This window comes from Amblyraja radiata, chromosome 25, assembly GCF_010909765.2.
Source record: "Amblyraja radiata isolate CabotCenter1 chromosome 25, sAmbRad1.1.pri, whole genome shotgun sequence".
Lineage (NCBI taxonomy): Eukaryota > Metazoa > Chordata > Chondrichthyes > Rajiformes > Rajidae > Amblyraja > Amblyraja radiata.
This window is the reverse complement of record NC_045980.1, coordinates 27,604,748-27,628,173: the sequence shown is the minus strand read 5'-3', so window position 1 is coordinate 27,628,173 and position 23,426 is coordinate 27,604,748. Positions and strand designations below refer to the sequence as shown.

At 48.9% G+C, this 23,426-nt stretch overlaps 1 protein-coding gene across 3 annotated transcripts in view; it reads right to left on the bottom strand.

The window, feature by feature from the left end:
- The window catches only part of LOC116987521 (oxysterol-binding protein 2-like), a 212,351-nt gene that overhangs the window by 88,760 nt on the left and 100,165 nt on the right, over positions 1-23,426 (bottom strand). For all 3 annotated transcript variants that reach the window (XM_033043607.1, XM_033043604.1, XM_033043605.1), the window contains one exon: positions 4,496-4,746. In XM_033043607.1, coding sequence (XP_032899498.1) covers positions 4,496-4,746 — 251 coding nt within the window. The remainder of the gene's footprint in view (positions 1-4,495; positions 4,747-23,426) is intronic.

Sequence of the window (23,426 nt, the reverse complement as noted above, 5' to 3'; positions counted from 1 at the left end):
ATCTCCACTTTCCCATTGGGACTGGAGGACAGAATCCTCTGGCGACAACTGCAGTGATTATTCTGTTGCCGTGATGAAACCTTGCTCCCTTTAATCAGCTGCTGCTTTCCTCAGCATTCATTACACTGCTGCTCCAAAGCCACAGCCTCCAGCTAGCTTCAGAGGCCCTGTTCAAACAAATCACAATCACCGTACCTTCACAGAGTGCCACACGACTGGACGGGGTTCTCGTATTTAAATTGCATCAGTGAATCCTTTGCAATAAGTGGTTGAGCACTTATTGCAATGTAGGGCCGCTGTTTGCAAGCCCAACGCCTTTGACTTTCCTCAGACTCAGAGTGTCTCAGTTTACTTTAGTTTAGAGAAACAGCGCGGAAACTAGCCCTTCGTCCCGCCGAGTCCGCGCCGACCAGCGACCCCCGCATTATCCATCACACACTCGGGGCAATTTACACTTATACCGAGCTAATTAACCTCCAAAACCTGCACGCCTTTGGAGTGTGGGAGGAAACCGAAGATAACCCACGTGGTCAAGGGGAGAACGTGCATACTCCGTACAGACAGCACCCGTGGTCGGGTGTCCGGCGCTGCAAGCGCTGTAAGGCAGCAACTCTACCGCTGCACCACCGTGTCCGGGGATGATAGGCCATAGCAGCTACGATTCTCACGGGAGGGGAGCCGTTCCCAAGGCAATGAAAACACTGGCTTCACCGTTGAGACTGAGTTACACGGCCACCACAAGTAATGCTCATTAGAGTCCAAAATGCCTGCCGGATCGAAAGCTGCTGCTGTGCGTATTAAAGTTGATTTTCAACCTGCCAAGAGTTTCAGATCCCCTCACAAATCTGTTCTTTGTCAGCTAGTTACAAGCAACAAATCTTGTCCTGGACTAGCCAGTGCAGTGAAATCACTATTACTGAATGGAGATAACATTGAATGAATAGTTTCTCAATGTGACTATCCTCAGCAAAGCGGAGGTCTAATGACGGCTAATTGATGCTCAGAAAACCCAGTAAATATGGCATTCATCCAATCCCAATCTTTAAAAACAAAATCTGCTTTTACCTTCCAGCTGATTTTAATGTATTTTCTGAAATGTCATGTTCATAAGTGCATAAGCTCTAGGAGCAGAATTAGGCCATTTGGCCCATCAAGTCTACCCCGCCATTCAATCAGTATTCAGTATTTACTTTAATGTCATTTTCACTGAGTACTTACATACACAGATGAAACGAAAACATTGTTTCTCAATTAGTTCCCGTCAGTGCGGTTAATAAAAACAGAATCAATACATATAGCTTTAAAAATAAAAATGACCATATCTAAAATAGGCCTAAAAATTGAAATAAAAACAGACATTCAGACCGAACAGTGGCTTTGCTTTGACAGGTGCCTAGCTGTCAAAGTATGGGCGAGGTTAGATGTGTTGGTGTATGATGTATGGGGAGGGAACACAGTCCGTTAACCAGTCTTATTGCCTGTGGGAAGAAGCTGTGGAGCATCCTGCTGGTTTTGCAGCTGATGCTCCTGTACCTCTTCCCCGATGGCAGAATGGAGAAGATGTGGTGTGATGGGTGATAGGGGTCCTTAATAATGGAGGTGGCTCTGCGGATGCTCCGCTTCTGATAGATCTCCAACAGGAAAGGGTGTGGAGCACCAATGGAGCACCAATCGTGGCTGATTTCTCTTTCCTTCCCAACCCCGATCTCCTGCCTTCTCCCCATAACCACCTGACACTCGTACTAATCAAGTATCTGTCAATCTCCGTCTTCAAAATATCCATCTGCGGCAATGAATTCCGCACATTCACCACCCTGTTCTGACCAAATAAATTCCTCCTCACTTCCTTTCTGAGGCTATGGCCTCTGGTCCTAAAGCCAAACATTAAACCTCAGCTGCAGCTGAATTCATGCAGAAAGAAGCAGGGTGAACGGTGCCTTCTAGGAAATCAATGCTTCAATTACTCATCACCAACCTTCTGTCAGCTCAAGATCGAAAGCAAACAGATCAAATGCGCTCTTTTGGGGGCGAGGAGATTTCCAATAGAGATAGCACAACACCCAAAAACGGGTTTGAAGTCTATTTTAATCGATTGCATAAAATGTCTCTGGTAACATCAAGCATGCACAGTGCCAACGATCAGATACGCCTCCATAAAGATACAATTCAATCATGCTGTAATGGGCTGGCAATCCGGACTACACCCCCGGATCTGTTATGTTGCTGTGAGGAAGCCACAGAATTAGCCACGGAGTGAAAAATAAACCAGCAAAAAAGAAAACAGATTCTCTTAATTTAGTTTAGTTTAGTTTAGAGATACAGTGCTAGAACAGGCCCTTCAGCCCACCGAGTCCGCGCCCACCAGTGATCACCCCGTACGCTAACAGTATTTACAATCTTTACCGAAGCCCATTAACCTACAAAGCCTCTATGTCTTTGGAGTGTGGGAGGAAACCAGAGCACCCGGAGAAATCCAACGCGGTCACGGGTAGAACTCACGTACCCCGTACAGACAGTGCCCATGGTCAGGATACAATACAATACAATACCATTTATTTGTCATTTGAACCTCACATGAAGTTCAAACGAAATTTGGTTTCTGCAGTCGTACAAGAAAAGAACCAAGACACACACTTACGACAATTTACACAAACATCCATCACAGTGAATCTCCTCCTCACTGTGATGGAAGGCAAAGTCTTGTCTCTCCCCTGCTCTCCATTCTTCACCCAATGTCAAAGTCAAAGTCAAAGCCCCCGGCGGGCGCTAGCAAGTCCGCAGCCATTTAAAGCCGCGACGGGCGATGTAAGGCCCTGCTCCGGGTCTTGATGTTGGAGCCCCCGGCGGGCGTTAGCAAGTCCCACGGCTGTTTAAGCCGCGCCGGGCGATGTAAGGCCCCGCTCCAGGTCACTTTCAACCCCGCAATTCGGGCGGGAGAAGTTGCCGTTGCTGGTGCTCCGTAAAGCAGTCTCCCACCGGGGACCCGCGAGCTCCCGGTGTCACCATCCCGGTTCTCTGCCGCTGCAAGGCAGCTCATCTACCGCTGCGCCACCATGCCACTGAACATATTGAAACAGCTTGTCCTGCATTAAGACATCTCTCACGCCTCTGTGGTGTGAGCGTTTGCACGTGCATGGTTATTTTAAGACAGGCAAGTTGCTGGAGGGATTAACAACCTGACTATTACAGAGAACATCAAACTATCTACAAAACAGTTCCACTTCACACCAACAGTATAATTGGATATCCATCTACCGCATGCCATAATTAAACCTCCCTCTATCAATCATGCCCATCAAACGCCTGAATGATAAACAATTAATTCTAAGCCACTTATCTCACAGAGAGAGGTACATTAATGAGGTTGGCAGCTTAAAATCATTTTTCAAGGGGTCTATGTAAACAGATGTCCATGGTGCTCTGTTTTACTGGGCCTGTTGCCTAGGGAAACAAGATTTTTAGCACAAAATGGACCACTCGACACAGGAGCAGAATTAGGCCATTCACCCCATCGAGTCTACTCTGCCATTCATTAGCTGCCCAAGCGAAATATGAGGTGCTGTTCCTCCAATTTGCATGTTGCCCACTCTGGAGGAGGCCCAGGACAGAAAGGCCTGTGTGGGAACGGGAAGTTAAAATCTTTAGTAACCGGGAGATCGCGTAGGCCAAGGCGGACTGAGCACAATTATTCAGCTGAGTTACTCCAGCATTTTGTGTCCATCTTCAGTATCAATCAGCATCTGCAGTTCCTTCTTATTGGGATCATGTATTGTCTTTCCGCTGACTGGTTAGTACACCACAAAAGCTTTTCACTGTACCTCGGTGCTCATGACAATAAGGTAAACTAAACGTCCTACAAATTCAATACCTTTATGATCTTGAAACAGTGATACATTTATAACACCTTTATTAGGAGAGTGCGAGAGGGAGAGTGGGAGAGGTGACAGTCGGGGAGAGGGAAGGAGAGGAGAGGGGGGGGAGGAGAGGGGGGAAGAGAGTTGGGAAAGGAGAGAGGGGAAGGAGAGGGGAAAGGAGAGTGGGGAAGGAGAGGGGAAAGGAGAGTGGGGAAGGATATGGGGGGGAGAGGGGGGAAGGAGAGGGGGGAAGGAGAGGGGGAGGAGAGGGGGAGGAGAGGGTGGAGGTGAGGAGAGGGGTGAGGAGAGAGGGGAAGGAGAGTGGGGAAGGAGAGGGGGGAGGTGAGGGGGGAGGAGAGGGGAGGAGAGGAGAGGGGGAGGAGAGGGGGAGGAGAGGAGAGGGCGAGTAGAGGGGAGGAGAGGGGGGAGGAGAGGGGGGAGGAGAGGGGGGAGGAAAGGAGAGAGGGAGGAGAGGGAGGGAGGAGAGGGGGGGAGGAGTGGGGAGGAGGTGAGGGGGGAAGGAGGAGAGGGGGAGGAAATGAGAGGGGGAGGCACAGATGAGCAACTTTTAGTGACATGAGGCGTACTAAGTGGGACACGGTGCTTAAACGACAGCCAGGGTGAGCAATGGTTTCACTTACATTGATCATAGCATTGGAGGTGATGCGGAAGAGGGTGGCCCGCTCAGTGACGACTTTGATCTTCTCTCCGCTCTCGGCCGGCAGCTTCAGTGTCTCGAGCTCGCTCAGGGACCGCTGCAGGGCGGCCCCGTGCTTGGCGATGAGGTCGTTGCACTGGCTCAGGTCGTCGAGCTTGCTGGCCAGCGTCCGCAGGGTGGTGTACAGCTCACTCTTGTCGGACTGCGAGGTCGGCTCCTCGTCACCAGAGTCATCTGCGGAAGGGAGCAACAGTCGCCATGGTTACACCACTGACCATTTAGGACAGGATGGTAGTTGTAGATGATATATGCATGTGACCCTTAATATAGTTACCTCATCACTACTAACCACTCCCCATATCACAAGTATAATTACAACCTCCCCACCCACATATCGCTCTCTAGTTTCCGTGACAGACCACGTACAGCTAGTGCTCTCTGTAATGCCACAGTATGAATAAAAGAAGTAAAGTCACAGTGTGTTGATAAAACCTCTTTACATGGTGTCAAACCTCTTACCCTTGCGCCTCATGTTTATCGGTTGTTTCTTTAATTTTGCACCAGTTTTCTGTTACCCCCTCTTTTTTCCTCGTTATGGCCACTTCTTGCCGCAAACCCGATGTGCTCGTTTTCGATGCAGACATTGCCCATCGATGGGATGTCTTTAGACGTGACTTCGACCACTATGTCACAATCGCTCATCCTGCCGCTACTCCTGCCGTCCAAGCTTCTCTACTCCTTAACCTGGCTGGTCCCGATGCCCTGGCTCGGTCAGACTTCTTCGTCTACGCTGCGGGTGAATCTGTTCGGGACCCGGTATGTTTATTGGCTAAGTTTACCGCGATTTGCGACATTCCGACTAATTGCATTTTAGAACGTTTCAAACTGTTCGGGCGGCGTCAGCACCCTGGTGAATCTGCTGAGAACTATGTTGCTGCGCTGCGACACCTGGCCAGGCGGTGCCGCCTTGAGAAGCTGACCCCCGAGGAGCTGACCAGGGACCTTCTGGTTTACGGTCTCCGCGATGAAAAGCTAAGGGCTGAACTTTTGCGCAAGCCCGACCTGTCTTTTAACGAGGCTATGCATGCCTGCCGTTTAGCCGAAGCCGTCACTTCGGCAGTGTCTCCGGCTGATCAGGACATTAACTTTGCCAGCGTTACCCGCCCTTGGCAGAACCCTACCCCGCCACGACCCCCGTGGTCCGGCACTGCTCCCGGGGGACGTACCCAGCTAAGGTGCCCCAATTGTAACTTTGCCACTCATCAGTTCAATGTATGCCCTGCTTTGGGCAAAACGTGCAATTACTGCAAGAAACTAAACCATTTTCCTGCTGCCTGCCGTTCCCGTGGGAAGCCTCCTGCTGCTCCAAGGCGTATGTTAAACAACTTGGAGCAAACTGATAGCGAGCTCGGTTCCCAGTACCATCTCAGCGAACTCCCTGTATCTGAATCTGGGTCCTCTCAGGGGGAGACCAGCATTTTTTCTGTGTTGGATGCACCTGCAGTGATAACAGACCCTTCAGTTCGTGTAACTGTGAACAACTCGACCTTCACCGCTAAGTTAGATACCGGAGCTGTTGCGAATGTTATGTCAACAATCCTCTTCAATAAGATTAGGTCTAATGAGCAAGTTACTTCTGATCGCTCCACTTTGCACGCATACGGGGGAGGGGTTCTTGTTCCTGTGGGAAAGGCAACTCTGCGCTGCAAGATACTGGAGACCTCTCAGCCCCTCGCTTTCTATCTTCTCGATTCCAACTGCATTACCCTGTTGGGCAACCAAGCATGCCAGGACCTGGGCCTGGTCTCCATCCACCGTGCCATCCACAAGGTGCAAGCCCTAATGGACCCGTTGGCTGAATATCCTGACCGCTTTGATGACGAGCTGGGCAAGCTGCCCTACAACTACAAGATTGTCGTCGACCGCAAGGCCGTGCCAGTGGTCCGTGCGCCACACCGTGTCTCCTTCGCCATGAAGGAAAAAGTAGAATCGACGCTGCACAGCATGGTAAAAATGGGCATCCTAAAGGCGGTCAGCGAACCCACCAAGTGGGTCTCCACCATGGTTGTTGCCGCGAAAAAGGACAAAACGACAAAAGCGAAATACGCATTTGCATCAACCCCAAAGACCTAAACCTTGCCATCAAACGCCCGCACTACCCCATGAGAACAGTAGAGGACGTCGCTGCACAGGTTGGTCCGGCCACAATCTTTTCTGTCCGCTTGATGAGCATTCCTCCAACCTGACAACTTTCAGCACCCCCTTCGGCAGCTTTAAGTTCCTCCGAATGCCATTCGGAATCAACTCTGCCATACCATGACCCCTGCCGAACAGCACTACGCACAGATCGAGAAGGAGCTACTGGCCGTGGTGTTTGCCTGCTCCAAAATCAAGGACTATATACTATGCAACACCTTCACCATTGAAACAGATCACCAGCCACTTGTCACCATCCTCAACAAGTCGATCCACGTTGTCTCATCCCGCCTGCAGCGCATGAAGCTGCAGCTCCAGCGTTTCACTTTCAATGTCGTTTTCCGAAAAGGCAAAGACATGTTCGTGGCCGACACGCTATCCCGCGCCCCGCTAACATCCACCGATCGCCACCCCTATGAAATGTCTGACCTGATGGTGCTCAATGTCTATATTGTCCCTTCACAGCAGATGAAGTCCCTGGTCGAGCACACTGCCGATGATCCTGCCCTGCAACAGCTTGCTGCCATCATCCAGCAGGGCTGGCCCGACCGTCGTTCCGCTCTGCCGGCTGGCGCCGTGCCCTACTTCCTGGTCCATGATGAGCTTGTACTCCACGACGGCGTGGTCATGAAAGGACACAAGGTGGTAGTGCCTGCTGCTCTGCACGACCACTATTTTCAGGCCACTCATAACGGTCATCCTGGGGCCAAAGCCACCTTGTCTCACGCCCAGAGCCAGTTCTACTGGCCTGGTATGGCTCAATACATCCGGGAGAGGGTCTCCTCGTGTTCCACCTGCAACAGCCTCGCCCCCCACCAGCAACGACAGCCGCTTCTGCTGCAGGCTGCACCCGAACTGCCCTGGATGGCGGTTGCCACTGACATTTTCGAGTGGCGAGGCAAACACTTCCTGGTACTTGTCGACTCCTACTCCAACTGGTTCGAGGTAGACCAGCTGCATTCCCTCACCTCTTCGGCCGTTGTCGATAAGCTGCGCCGCCATTTCTCTACCTTTGGCACCCCGGCCAGCCTGCAGTCGGACAACGGCAGCCAATTCACGAGCTCCGAGTTTAGGGCTTTCGCAACCAGCTGGAACTTCCGCCACTTCACCAGCAGCCCTGAGTACCCGCAAAGCAACGGTCTGGCCGAGCTCGCCGTTCGCAGTGCAAAGAACTTACAGAGTCGACAATGTCGTTTGTCCAACTCTGACTTCTTTCTAGCCCTCCTCAACCTTCGCAACATATCCCGTGACCCTGCCATGGGCTCCCCTGCTCAGCGGCTCATATCTCGCACTACCGGGACGACAGATGTCACAATGGGCTAAGTGTTCGGCTGGCAACCGGAAGGTAGCCGGTTCGAATCCCGCTTGGAGTGCATACTGTCGTTGTGTCCTTGGGCAAGGCACTTCACCCACCTTTGCCTGTGTGTGAATGTGTGTGAATGTGTGTGAGTGATTGGTGGTGATCGGAGGGGCCGTAGGCGCAGATTGGCAGCCACGCTTCCGTCAGTCTGCCCCAGGGCAGCTGTGGCTACAGAAGTAGCTTACCACCACCGAGTGTGACTGAGGAGTGAATGAATAATGCGATGTAAAGCGCCTTGAGTATTAGAAAGGCGCTATATAAATCCCATCCATTATTATTATTATTACCAGACCTCCGATCCCGTTGGCCCAGCGCTCACTCATCCCCTCTGTCCTCAAGCCCACTGCTGTTCAGGAGCGCATTGCCTTTAAGCGCGATGTCCAGAAACGTTCCCATGACAAGTCCTGCCGCCCCCTGCCGCGCCTTTTCCCCGGTCAGGTTGTCCGCATGCAGACCCCCACCGGTCACTCCCGGCTCGCTACCGTAGTCGCCTCTGCTGGGTCGCCTCGGTCCTATCTCGTCGACCATGCAGGAACCATCTACCGCCGGTCCCGCCAACATCTGCGGCTTGTCAACGAGCCGCGACCACCACCTGCAGATCCTTTTGCTCCCCCGCTGCAATTTCAGCCTCCAGGCGATGCTCGGCCCACCGCTCCTCGCATGCCACTGTCTCTACCCTCACAGCTCTATCCGTCCGCTCCTCCTCCGGTTCACCCTCCCTCACTTGCCCGAGCGCAGTCCTCTGCGAGTCCCGCATCCCCTCATGCCCTTCTGCCCTTGTCTTCTCCGTCCCCTCCCGGCTCCCCTGTTCCAGTTCGGCCGTCTGCACCTGTCGCCGTACTGCCTCCACTTGTTCCTGCAGGTAGGGGAGATGGCGAGATGCGAACCCGGTCGGGACGTGTTGTCAAGCCGCCTGTCCGCTATGGCGATTCTGCTTAACCATCTCTAGCGCATGAGACGTGGTCGCCCTGTCACTACTTTGTTTGTCTTTCATTTCCAAGGGGAAGGATGTAGATGACATATGCATGTGACCCTTAATATAGTTACCTCATCACTACTAACCACTCCCCATATCACAAGTATAATTACAACCTCCCCACCCACATATCGCTCTCTAGTTTCCGTGACAGACCACGTACAGCTAGTGCTCTCTGTAATGCCACAGTATGAATAAAAGAAGTAAAGTCACAGTGTGTTGATAACACTTCTTTACAGTAGTCCTGAACTACTATCAGACTTTCTTTCATCTGACTTTACTGGCTTTACCTTGCACTGAACATTATTCCCTTATGATGTATCTGTACACTGCGAATGGCTCGATTGTAATCATGGATTGTTTTTATGCTGGCTGGTTAGCACGCAACAAAAGATTTTCACTGTGCCTCGGTTCATGTGACAATAAACTAAACTAAACTAAACTAAAGGTCATAAGTGATAGGAGCAGAATTAGGCCATTCGGCCCATCGTCTACACCACAATTCAATCATGGCTGATCTATCTCTCCCTCCTAACCCCATTCTCCTCCCTTCTCCCCTTAACCCAATCAACACATCCAATACAGGAACAAGAGAGGACTCGAGGGCCTGAGTTATAGGGAGAGGCTGAGCAGGCTGGGATTCTATTCCTTGTAGTGCAGGAGGATGTGGGGTGAACTTAGTAGGCCTGATATAGTAGTGGCCAGAGGATCTGGGGTGACGGAGGAACTGAAGGAAATCTACATTAGGCAGGAAATGGTGTTGCGTAGACTCATGGGACTGAAGGCTGATAAATCCCCAGGGCCTGATGGTCTGCATCCCAGGGTACTTAAGGAAAAGGCTCTAGAAATCGTGGATGCATTGGTGATCATTTTCCAATGTTCTATAGATTCAGGATCAGTTCCTGTGGATTGGAGGGTAGCTAATGTTATCCCACTTTTTAAGAAAAGCGGGAGAGGGAAAACAGGGAATTATAGTCCAGTTAGCCTGACATCGTTGGTGGGGATGATGCTGGAGTCAATTATAAAAAGATGAAATAGCCGCACATTTGGATAGCAGTAACAGGATCGGTCCGAGTCAGCATGGATTTACGAAGGGGAAATCATGCGTGACTAATCTTCTGGAATTTTTTGAGGACGTAATTAGGAAAATGGACAAGGGAGAGCCAGTGGATGTAGTGTACCTGGACTTTCAGAAAGCATTTGATAAGGTCCCACATAGGAGATTAATGGGCACAATTGGGGCACGTGGTATTGGGGGAAGAGTGCGGACATTTTATAGAAAATTGGTTGGCAGACATGAAACAAAGAGTAGGGATTAACGGGTCCCTTTCAGAATGGCAGGCAGTGACTAGTAGGGTGCTGCAAGGCTCGGTGCTGGGACCACAGCAATTTACAATAAACATCAATGATTTGGATGAAGGGATTCAAAGTAACATTAGAAAATTTGCAGATGCAATAAAGCTGGGTGGCAGTGTGAACTGTGAGGAGGATGCTATGAGAATGCAGGGTGACTTGGACAGGTTGGGGAAGTGGGCAGATGCATGACAGATGAAGTTTAATGTGGATAAATGTGAGGTTATCCACTTTGGTATCAAAATTTGATTTTGATTTGCGATTTGAAGAAGCTATCTGTCAGCCTAACATAGAGCGAGATTGAAATTAACTAGTGCTAGATTGCTCTCTCTCTCTGTCCCTCCCTTCCACTCTCTCATCTCCCCTCTCTCTCTCTCTCCCTCTCCTTTCCTCCCTCTCGCTCTCTTTCTCTCTCTCTCTCTCCCTCTTTCTTTCTCTCTCCCCCTTTCTGCATGTATAGAGACTGCACAAATTCACCAACCGATGCTTTACAAAGTACAATGGTACAATGAACTGATTTATGTAGCCTTGGAGATTGTAATGTGTCACCAGAGATGAATTCCTTCCTCACTGTTGGTATTCATCTCTGGTGACAAGTTACAACCTCCACGGGCACATTCAGCAGCTGTGTAAAGTTTCTAACCCTGGGGCATTTCAAGAACCTGCCTCCTCAACTAATTACGGCTTCAAAGATGGCTCCAAAGCCAGGCTACTCTTTGCGTGCTGGTCCCAGAGGATGATCTGCTATCATTCATTACAATCCTCTCACTAAATGTTATACACTTTATCTTATATCTGTACACTGTGGGCTTGAATGTAATCATGTTGACCAATTTACCTCCTGCGATAAATAAACCTATATCGTATCGTAACGTATGTATTGGCGTTTCGTTGACAGCATAGCATGCAAAACAAAGCTTTTCACTGTACCTCAGTACAGGTGACAACAATCAACTAAACTAAACTAAACATAGCTGCAACAACAAAGGAGAATAATTATCGGTATTCCTTAGTTTAGTTTTAGAGATACAGCGCAGAAAAACTGAGTCCGCGCCGACCAGCGAGTCCCACACATTAACACCACCCTGCACAGACTAGGGACAATTTACACACACCAACTCAATTAACCTGTAAACCTGCACAGTAGTACGTCTTTGGAGCGTGGGAGGAAACCGACGACCTCAGAGAAAACCCACGCGGTCACGGGGAGACGTACAATCTCCGTACAGACAGCACCAGTAGTTGGGATCGAACCCGGGTCTCCAGTGCTGCAAGCGCTGTAAGGCAGCAACTCTACCGCTGCGCCACAGTTCCTATTTATGAACATTTAATTTTTCAATCTGTAAGATACTGAGATGGTTGTGAGAGGCTGGACAAAGTGTTTAGAGATGGGTGATCTTGAAACCATCAGGAATACACATACGGTAGACACAGAATGCAGGAGTAACTCAGATGGTCAGACCGCATCTCTGGAGAAAAGGAATGGGTGATGTTTCGAGCCGAGACCCTTCTTCAGTCTGAGGGTCAGGGGAGAGGGAATCTAAAGGTATGAAAAGGACCAGAACAAATCTGGTATCATGAAGGCTGTCCTCGTTATTCTACTGCAAAGAAACAATTCAATCCTCCCTGAAATGATGTAGAAACAGAGAAATGCGGATGTTGGTTTCAGTTTAATTTAGTTGGGAGATACAGCGTGGAAACAGGCCCTTCGGCCCACTGACCAGCGATCCCTGCACACTCACACTACCCGGCACACAAGGGGCAATTTACCATTTTACAAAAGCCAATGAACCTGTAAACCTGTACGTCTTTGGAGCGTGGGAGGAAACCGGAGTTCTCGGAGAAAACCCACGCGGTCACAGGAAGAATGTACAAACTCCGCACAGACAGCGCCCGTAGTCAGGATCAAACCCGGGTCTCTGGCGCTCCACCACTGTGCCACCGCAGCATCCCGTCTAACCCCGTGCCGGAGTAACTTAAGAAGGTCAGACTGCGTCTCCGGAGAACATGGATGGGTGACATTTCATAGAAACATAGAAACATAGAAAATAGGTGCAGGAGCAGGCCATTCGGCCCTTCGAGCCTGCACCGCCATTCAATATGATCATGGCTGATCATCCAACTCAATATCCTGTACCTGCCTTCTCTCCATACCCCCTGATCCCTTTAGCCACAAGGGCCACATCTAACTCCCTCTTAAATATAGTCAATGAACTGGCCTCAACTACCTTCTGTGGCAGAGAATTCCAGAGATTCACCACTCTCTGTGTGAAAAATGTTTTCCTCATCTCGGTCCTAAAAGATTTCCCCCTTATCATTAAACTGTGACCCGGGTTGAGCCCCTTTTGAAGAAGGGTAGATGTCCCCCAGAGATGCTGCCTGACCTGCTGAGTCCTCTCTGGCGCTATATAGCTTAGGAACGGCACACCCCTTACCAGCCAACGGGTCTGGACATTGCCAGCACAAGAAACATTAATCGCCTCACATGGGAAAGATTCACGGCTTGTATCAGTGTCAGCCTGGGGGAAATATTCATTTATTCCTAAGAGTGCAATTTGAATCAACTGGCGCAGTTTCATCCATCAGGTTAATCAGCAGAAGAGGGGTGAACATGCAAGTTGCATTCAGGCTGGGCCATGCTCAGAATTAGATGGCCTGTCATGAAATTCATAGGAATTGGAAATTACTTCCGTCTAACAAATTTCAATATTTTATGAAGACAAACGGCACACTGCACAGCTGATGAGCTGCACCCACGACAATGAACAGTGCCTGAATTTTAATGGGGCAAAACAAAAAGCGTTTAATTGAACGTAGAATACAAATGTCAGCACTGATTGATGTGGGCATGATGGGTTTTATAGGAGCAGGTTCATAGACGGAATATACCCCCATCGGTCTTGTTATTATGGAGTGCATTGACACAGCATACAGTCAATGTGAACGCTCTCTAGCCCCCATTATCAATCTATGTTTTAAGCACCCACCACCACAGTGCCTGTTAAAAGTATCACTGTGAGGTTCAAATAAAGGGAAATATAATGTGCAGGGAGGAACTGCAGATGCTGGTTTAAACCGAAGATTGACACAAAAAGCTGGAGTTATACCCCTGTCCCACTTAGGAAACCTGAACGGAAACCTCTGGAGACTTTACGCCCCACCCAAGGTTTCCGTGCGGTTCCCGGAGATTTTTGTCAGTCTCCCTTAATGGTCGAAAATGGTTTCCGCTTTTTCTATGTTCCGGCGATTATCTCAAAAAATTCAAAAGCCGGTTGCGATGCTAGTTGAAGGTGGTTGCCGGAACATAGAACCTCCGGGAACCACCTGCAACCTCCGGCAACCACCTTCAACTAACATCGCAACCGGATTCGATTAAAAAATTACCGATTTTTAAAACGGCAACCTATTTTTAGTCGCGGCCGGTTTTGAATTTTTTGAAATAATCGCCGGAACATAGAAGGAGCGGAAACCACTTTCGACCATTAGGGAGACTGACAAAAACCTCCGGGAACTGCACGGAAACCTTGGGTGGGGCGCAAAGTCTCCAGACGTTTCCGTACAGGTTTCCTAAGTGGGACAGGGGCATAACTTAGCGGGTCAGGCAGCATCTCTGGAGAGAAGGGATCGGTGACGTTTCGGGTCGAGGCGTCTGTCTGAGGAAGTGTCTCGGGCCTGAAGTGTCATGTATTCCTTTTCTCCAGAGATGCTGCCTGACCCGTAGAGTTACTCCAACTTTTTGTGTCAATCAAAGAGAAATATAATGTCAGAAACTCTCAGAATTTAAATTTTAAACATTACAGTTTAAATTCAATAGAATTACCGATTAAGTTAAAAACTCAAACCTAACTAACATTTCCAAAAGCATGTATGATACTGTTTATTTGTTTTAGATTTGTTTAGTTTATTTTCATGTACACCAAGGTACAGTGAAAAGCTTTTGTTACTTGCTACACATGTCAACAAAAAGACTATAGAAACATAGAAATTAGGTGCAGGAGGAGGCCATTCGGCCCTTCGAGCCTGCACCGCCATTCAATATGATCATGGCTGATCATCCAACTCAGTATCCCGTACCTGCCTTCTCTCCATACCCTCTGATCCCCTTAGCCACAAGGGCCACATCTAACTCCCTCTTAAATATAGCCAATGAACTGGCCTCAACTACCCTCTGTGGCAGAGAGTTCCAGAGATTCACCACTCTCTGTGTGAAAAAAGTTTTTCTCATCTCGGTTTTAAAGGATTTCCCCCTTATCCTTAAGCTGTGACCCCTTGTCCTGGACTTCCCCAACATCGGGAACAATCTTCCTGCATCTAGCCTGTCCAACCCATTAAGAATTTTGTAAGTTTCTATAAGATCCCCTCTCAATCTCCTAAATTCTAGAGAGTATAAACCAAGTCTATCCAGTCTTTCTTCATAAGACAGTCCTGACATCCCAGGAATCAGTCTGGTGAACCTTCTCTGCACTCCCTCTATGGCAATAATGTCCTTCCTCAGATTTGGAGACCAAAACTGTACGCAATACTCCAGGTGTGGTCTCACCAAGACCCTGTACAACTGCAGTAGAACCTCCCTGCTCCTATACTCAAATCCTTTTGCTATGAAAGCTAACATACCATTCGCTTTCTTCACTGCCGGATACAGTCGAGGCATCCACAGAGTACAGATGCATGATAAAGGGAATAACATTTACTGCAGGATAAAGTGCAGTGAAGTCCAATTAAATATAGTCCAAGTGTCTCCAGTCAGGTAGATAGTAGCTCAGGACACTGCTCTCTAGTTGTGGTAGGATGGTTCAGTTACCTGACAACAGCTGGGAAGAATCTGTCCCTGAATCTGGAGGTGTGCTTTTTCACATTTCGATACCTCTTGCCTGATGGAAGAGAGATGCACCTCCAACACATCAGTTTATTTTATTGTCACGTGTGCCGAGGTACAGTGAAAAGCTTTTGCTGCGTGCTATTGCAATGGAGCCATTTACAGTGTACAGATACATGATAAGGGAATAACATTTAGTGCAAAGTTAAGCAAGGTAAAGCCTCATTTTCTGAATAAGGCGACAGGAGAGATATTAAAATTTTGACTGCTGAGGCTCAGTGCCAGTTCCTCTAGAGTTTAATTTATTCCATTAGAGCTGGATCCGCTGCAGTTCGCTAAGAGGCCAGGTTAGCAAATCCCATATAACAAGCAGCGAGTCCTTGCCGACCAGTGATCCCCGTGCACTAACACTATCCCTACACATTATGGACAATTTATATTCTTTATCGCTGTGGAGGCCAAGTCAACGGATATTTTTAAGGCGGAGATTGACAGATTTTTGATTATTAAAGGTGTCAGGGGGTATGGGGAGAAGGGAAGAGAATGGGGGTGAGAGTGAGGGATAGACGAGCCATGATTAAATGGTGGAGTGGACCTGATGGGCTGAATGGCCTCATTCTGCTCCTATAACTTATTAACTCCTTTGTTTTCCAAAGGAACCGTAAGTATCACCTCCAATGCCGTCTTGCGTTTACCAACATTAGACATAACTCAAGATACAAGGAGCTGCAGATGTTGGTTTGTACTCAAAAAGTGACAGAAAGTGCTGGAGTAACTGAGCGGGTCAGGCAGCATCTATGGAGAACATGTATAGGTCAAGAAGAAGGGTCTGGAGACGTTCCGACCTGAAATGTCACCTTTCCATGTTCTCCAGAGATGCTGCCTGACCTGCTGAGCTACTCCAGCATTTTGTGTCAATCTTTAAATTAAAATCCGCAAGCTTTATTAAGTATATTTATTAAGTACAGAACGCCACAGGAGATCCTTCTTCCCTGCGGCTATCAAATTGTACAAACTCCTCCCCCTTCTGTCGTGGGGTAGACTGACCCCCCTCCCCCCCCCACTACCCCCCACCCCTCCCCATCCAATCTTTGCACATCCCCAATCCTTTCCACTCGTCACTTTAATTTGATGTTTCATGTATTTTATGGTTCATGACAGTTGTCAAATCAATTTCCCTCCTGGGATAAATAAAGTTCTATCATAGCGTATAATTCTGAAAAAAAATTGTAGGAAAGATGGAGTTGAGTAAGTACCTTGAGAAGAAGCTATACATAATGACACAACCCTTGGAGACACTGCTATTTAAATTTAAATGCAATTTAAGGAGCATAACCTCTACTGAATATTTGCAAAATAACTTCATCCCATAGCAGGCAAATTGGTAACTCCAACACTTTCTGTTTTTGTTTAGAGATTACTCAAATCCTATTAATCAAATAAAAACATAAAGATATTTAAAAAAAAATTAATATATAGAATGGTGTAGACGAATAACTTAGCTGCATTGAAAAGATTTACTTTAATTTAAATGGCTTGAGGAAGCCTTTATGCTCAGTGTTAACATGGGCGATGAGTGATTTTACTTGGGACCGCCGGTTGACACGGACTCGGCGGGCCGAAGGGCCTGTTTCTGTGATGTATAATCTAAACTAAACATCATTGCTGGTTTTGACATTTACAGTGGCCTCACAGGAAACATTGTGGTGAAGGATATGAATATAGTGGATCAGTATGTTATTGATTCACACCAAGTTACACCAGCAAGCACAAGGATGGAATACAGTGTGCAACTCTGTAAATTAATGGAAATTTGATTTCAATAAATTTGCAGAAAATGTACAATCTTTTAATACCCTTGGAAGTGTTTCCGATTTGGTGCGTCTGTCTTGGTGCGTTTAGAAAACTGTGCCAGATTACTGCTTCAAAACAGCACGTCAAGCACTGGTGAGAGCTATTGTGGGACACATGAAGCGGCAGGTATAGGAGGGACAGGGGTAGGGTGATATAGAACAAAGCAGCAGGGTGCAGAGGCCAAAGGAGAAGGGCTTTGTGGAGGTCTGGAGAAAGACTGATTTGATTTTGATTTGATTTAATTTATTGTCATTGTCTTCAATGAAGAGACAATGAAATTATTTTTTCCTTACAGTCATACAAAAAAAACACAAAACACAGAACACGGTAGTCCACAACACAAACATCCCCACAGCAGCAACACAGTTCCCCACTGTGAGGGAAGGAACCAAAGTCCAGTCAACCTCCTCCCCGATGTTCCCCAATGTTCACCCGTCGTCGGACAAGACATGGTGGGGCGAGGGAGATAGAAGGGGGAGAGAGAGGTGGGAGGGGAGAGAGAGGTGGAAGGGGGAGAGAGGTGGGAGGGGGAGAGAGAGGTGGAAGGGGGGAGAGAGGTGGGAGGGGGGGAGAGAGGTGGGAGGGGAGAGAGAGGTGGGAGCGGAGAGAGAGGTGGGAGGGGGGAGGAGAGAGAGAAGTGGGAGGGGGAGAGAGGTGGGAGGGGGAGAGAGAGGTGGAAGGGGGAGAGAGGTGGGAGGGGGAGAGAGAGGTGGGAGGGGAGAGAGAGAGTGGGAGGGGGAGAGGGAGGAGGGAGGGGGGAGACAGGTGGGAGGGGGGAGAGAGGTGGGAGGGGGGAGACAGGTGGGAGGGGGGAGAGAGAGGTCGGAGGGGGAGAGGGAGGAGGGAGGGGGGAGGAAAGGTGGGAGGGGGGAGAGAGGTGGGAGGGGGAAGAGGAGGAGGGAGAGAGGAGGTGGGGAGGGGGAGAGGGAGGGAGGGGGGGAGAGAGGGGGAGGGGGAGAGAGGGGGGAGGGTGGGAGAGAGTGGGAGAGAGGTGGGAGGGGAGAGAGAAGTGGGAGGGGAGAGAGAAGTGGGAGGGGAGAGGGAGGAGGGAGGGGGAGAGGGAGGAGGGGGAGAGGGAGGAGGGAGGGGAGAGAGAGGTGGGAGGGGGAGAGGGAGGAGGGAGGGGGAGAGAGAGGTGGGAGGGGGAAGAGAGGTGGGAGGGGGAGAGGGAGGAGGGAGGGGGAGAGGGAGGAGGGGGAGAGGGAGGAGGGAGGGGAGAGAGAGGTGGGAGGGGAGAGAGAGGTGGGAGGGGGGAGAGAGGTGGGAGGGGAGAGAGAGGTGGGAGTGGGAGAGAGAGGTGGGAGGGGAGAGAGAGGTGGGAGAGAGCAATGGATGAGAGGAGACAAGGTGGGGAAATGGTAAAGGAGGGGAAGACAGGGACAAGAGGAAAACAGGATGGGGAAGGGATGGTCGGGCAAGAAAAAATGAATAAGGAGGACAAATGGGAGAGGAATAAAAGGGGAATGGACAATAAAAAGAAGGGTCTCAACCCAAAACGTCACCCTAATCCTCTTCTCCAGAGATGCTCCCTGACCCGCTGAGTTACTCCAGTATTTTGTATCCATCGTCAGTAAAAAGGTTCGGTAAAGGGAGGATTTAGAAAAGAGAGGGTTAGAAATGGTGGAACGTATTTAAGAAAAATGGCAGAAAGGCTGGGAAAATAAACTATTCTTGTCATGTCCGCAAGACCAGAGAGGCTGCTCTTCTCTCTGTACGTCTCACTGCACTGAAATGGATGAACGATATCAGTCTCGCCTATGAACTGCGGGGGGGGGAGACTGATTGACAGGAAGCAAGAAGCTCGGCAGCATAAGTGGCCTCGTTAGATGTAGCTGTCACAGTTGCAGAGCCAAGACCCAATGATTGCCCTTTCCTCAGATACAGGGAGCAGCTACAACACTCTCCCCACGGGAGCAGTCCGCTCGTTGGAGATGGAGAGAGAAAACCTGACAGATTTTCTTTTCCAATTAATTCTGTTCTCCTAACCGCTGACCTTCCCCAAATCCCACACACTGCTAGAGCTGCCAATCCGCTGGGTTATGTGGAGGAGGGAACTGCAGGTGCTGGTTCACACCGAAGATAAACACAAAATGCTGGAGTAACTCAGCGGGCCATGCAGCATCTCTGGAGGGAAGGAATGGGTGATGCTTCTTATTGAGACTGGGTCGGAAGAAGGGTTTCCGCCCGAAACGTTGCCCATTTCCTCCGCTCCATAGATGCTGCCTCACCCGCTGAGTTTCTCCAGCACTTTTGTCTACCTTCGATTTTCCAGCATCTACAGTTCCTTCTTGAACAGAGTGGGAGTCCATACCCTTCCCCATCTCTGGTCTCCCTCTCCGACGGACCCTCAGTCTGAAGTAGGGTCTCGACCCAAAACATCACCCATTCCTTCTCTCCAGAGGTGCCGCCTGTCCCGCTGAGCTGCTCCAGCATTTTGTGATACGCCACTGCATTGTATGATGGCTGAGCAATAGTTTACACTGGACAGACTTCTTCAGCACCTCCCAGTCTCAGAACCTCCACCCCATTAGCCCAGAGGGTGCACCGTCCAGAAGTCTGCCAACACAAACCTGTTCCCTGAGGAGCACCAGGCCCTGGTTTTGGGCATTTCATCACCCAATCCTTAAAGCAGTCTCCTGGAGCCTCTCACCTCCCTCCCCAAACATAGAAACATAGAAAATAGTAGGCCATTCGGCGCTTCGAGCCTGCACCGCCATTCAATATGATCATGGCTGATCATCCAACTCAGTCTCCTGTACCTGCCTTCTCTCCATACCCCCTGATCCCTTTAGCCACAAGGGCCACATCTAACTCCCTCTTAAATATAGCCAATGAACTGGCCTCAACTACCTTCTGTGGCAGAGAATTCCAGAGATTCACCACTCTCTGTGTAAAAAATGATTTTCTCATCTCAGTCCTAAAAGACTTCCCCCTTATCCTTAAACTGTGACCCCTTGTTCTGGACTTCCCCAACATCGGGAACAATCTTCCTGCATCTAGCCTGTCCAACCCCTTAAGAATTTTGTAAGTTTCTATAAGATCCCCCCTCAATCTTCTAAATTCTAGCGAGTACAAGCCGAGTCTATCCAGTCTTTCTTCATATGAAAGTCCTGACATCCCAGGGATCAGTCTGGTGAACCTTCTCTGTACTCCCTCTATGGCAAGAATGTCTTTCCTCAGATTAGGAACCACAACCACCCTCCATTGCTCTGAGAACTCTGTCCTCTTCCCTGCTTGTAAATCGTCTCTGCTCTATTTCCAGCTTAATGGCATCTTTCCCACAGCAGGGTGATCAAAACTGAACAAGCGATAGGAGCAGAATTAGGCCATTCGGCCCATCAAGATTATTCCGCCATTCAATCATGGCTGGTCTATCTCTCCCTCTTAACCACATTCTCCTGCCTTCTCCCCACAACCCCTGACACCCGTACTAATCTCCTCCATCCTCCCCCAGGGTCCACACATTTCTTCTTTCCAACTGCATCAATTTGATGGAATCCCACAGTTGTTCGCAGAATCTCAAGCAGCTGGTTTGGGGAATACAGTTTGCCAGGTTCCAGGCAATTAAATGGTTGCCACGGAGATGTGGGATCGTAGAGGATGCTTATTTATAGAATAGCAAAGCAGCTTAATCTTCGACGGATCACTGCAAATGGGTCACAACAGGTCTGTTGTCGGCCAGCGAGTAAGTGATGAGCATTACCTGACCATTCATAAGGAGATAGGCACCAAATGCTGGAGTAACTCTGCGGGCCAGGCAGCACCTCTGGAGTAAAGAAATAGGTGACGTTTCGGGTGGGGACCCTTCCTCAGACTGAGAGTCAGGGGAGAGGGAAACTGCGGCCTATAACATTGTGAAGCCCCGGTCTCCAGTAGGAAGCGGCCGATTCGGGACTTCCGAGCCCCGGAGTGTCCGTCCATCCCGGCATCGGAGTTTCGAGCATCCCGACGAGAGGGCCTGTACATCGGGCCTTCCGTAACGGCGACAACGGAGGGTTGATGTCCCCGACCACGGATGAACAAAGGGGGAGGACTGACTGAACGTTATTACCTTCCACCGCAGAGAGAAGAATGTTGATTCCACTGTGGTGGATGTTCATGTTATACTCTATTATGTATTGTGCTGTTTTGTTGGTGTGGCTGCATGGTAGGTCAGATCCCACTGCACCTCAATTGGTGCATGTGGCAATAAATGTGAACTTGAACTTGAACTAGAGGTATGAAAAGGCACATTCACAAGGGGTCCCAGAGCCTTACTGTCAATGGCTAAAGCTGGTCGCGATTCTTGACAATGATTAACTAACTGCCCCACCAGTTAATCAGACCTGTCAACTCGTACTCCATAGGAACAAGACTGAAGACTGAACACTCGCCACACGTCCCTGAGTTAATTTATTTTATCTTATGTACATTGGCTGCAAACCTCATGGTAAACTGGGAACAAAGTCTGTAAAAGGGTCAACCATCCACAATGGGGGCGGCACGGCGGTGGTATAGTTGCTGCCTCACAGCGCCAGAGACCCGGGTTCGATCCTGACGACAGGTGAGGAATTTGTACGTTCTCCCCGTGACTGTGTGGGTTTTCTCCGGGTGCTCCAGTTTCCTCCCACACTCCAAAGACGTCCAGGTTTGTTGGTTAATTGGCTTTGGTAAAAATTATAAATTGTCCCCAGTGCGCGTGTGTGTGCGTAGGAGAGTGTTAGTGTTTCATGGGTGGCTGGTCGGCACAGACACGGTGGGCCGAAGGGCCTGTTTTCGCGCTGTATCTCTAAACTAAACTGAACTAAATTCAGAATGGAGCAGAAATTCCTTCAACCAAAATAAATTTGGAATCTTTTACCCAAGACAGCTTTCAGTGACTGTATTTAGCTCAGAGATCGATAGGTTATTATAGATATAGGGTGAGATAAAAGATCAGCTGCAACCTTATTGTAAATGTCAGACTGATAAGTTAGACACAATTTAATCAGTAACTGTCTCACCCTTTGGGCCAAAAGTCATGATTAATTTCCAGAGATTTTATTTTAGGAATACAACGTGGAAGTAGGCCCTTTGACCATCGAGTCCACGCTGACCATCACAGAACCCGTTCACCGTAGTTCTATGTTATCTCATATTCTCGTCCACTAGTTACTAGGGGTGATTTTACAGAGGCTAATTAAACTATAAACACGCACGTCTTTGGGATGTGGGAGGAAACCGGAGCACCCGGATAAAACCCACATGGTCACAGGGAGAACGTGCAAATGCCACATAGACAGCGCCCAAGTCAGGATCGAACCCGGGTCTATGGCGCTGAGAGGCAGCAACTAACAGCGAATGCACGTACAGATCCGAGCTGATGCATGTCGTACAGCAGAGGGGTAAATAATAATAATAATAAATTTTATTTAATGGGCGCCTTTCATACATCTCAAGGACACCTTACATAGTAATCGGAATAAAAACATATAATCGGAATAAAACAAGTAATTAAAGACATCACAGTGACACAAATTAAAAACAGAATTCAATCCAAAAACAGAAAATCAAAAACACAGTGTGAACAGGGTAGAGCTACAGAGGTGTAGCTATCACCTTTCGGATGAAACACTGAGTCAAAGAACTGCCTAGCCTGAAGAACCGGAGCACCAGGGAAAACCCCACGCAGGTCATGGGGAGGACGTACAAACTCTGTACAGGCAGCACCTGAGGTCAGGATCGAACCCGGGTCTCTGGCGCTGTAAGGCAGCAACTCCACCGCTGCGCCACCGCGCCGCCCCATTGCTTCACTCTTGTGACTTGGAGGGAGAGAGAGCTGTGGGAGGGGCAGGTCGGGGAGTGGGAGTGAGAGGATGAGGATGAGGCAGACTCAGCATTTAAACTGCCTTTCAATTTGACAAATGTGGAGACTCAAACATAGAACGCCGGTGGGGAAACGGCAAAGGAATAAAATTCTAAAGGACTGTAAACTTATTGTCTAGGATGAATGTACAATGGCTCACAAAGCAGCTGTTGAAGCATTAGCTCAAATGTTGCAAGATCTTAGACCAATAATAAGTTAATGCCAGGTATTAGCTTAGTACTCGCAAGAGATTTTGGTAGGAAATGCTGCCATTAATTCTACGAGGTACAAAAGCAGATGCATTGATAGCCTGTACCATAGCATCATATAGTCGGTGAAATGATAAACAATTACACTTGAAACCCAATGTGTGAGTGCGTTTGACAGGCGATCCATCTGCGAGACAATTTGCTACGAATTTACTCAAATTAAGAAACGGGGGAAATTAAACATAAAGACTCGACATGACGCCAATGCAGAACTCGGGCTGAATTGTTACATCATTATGAAGCTGCTTGGCCAACTTTCATTGAAC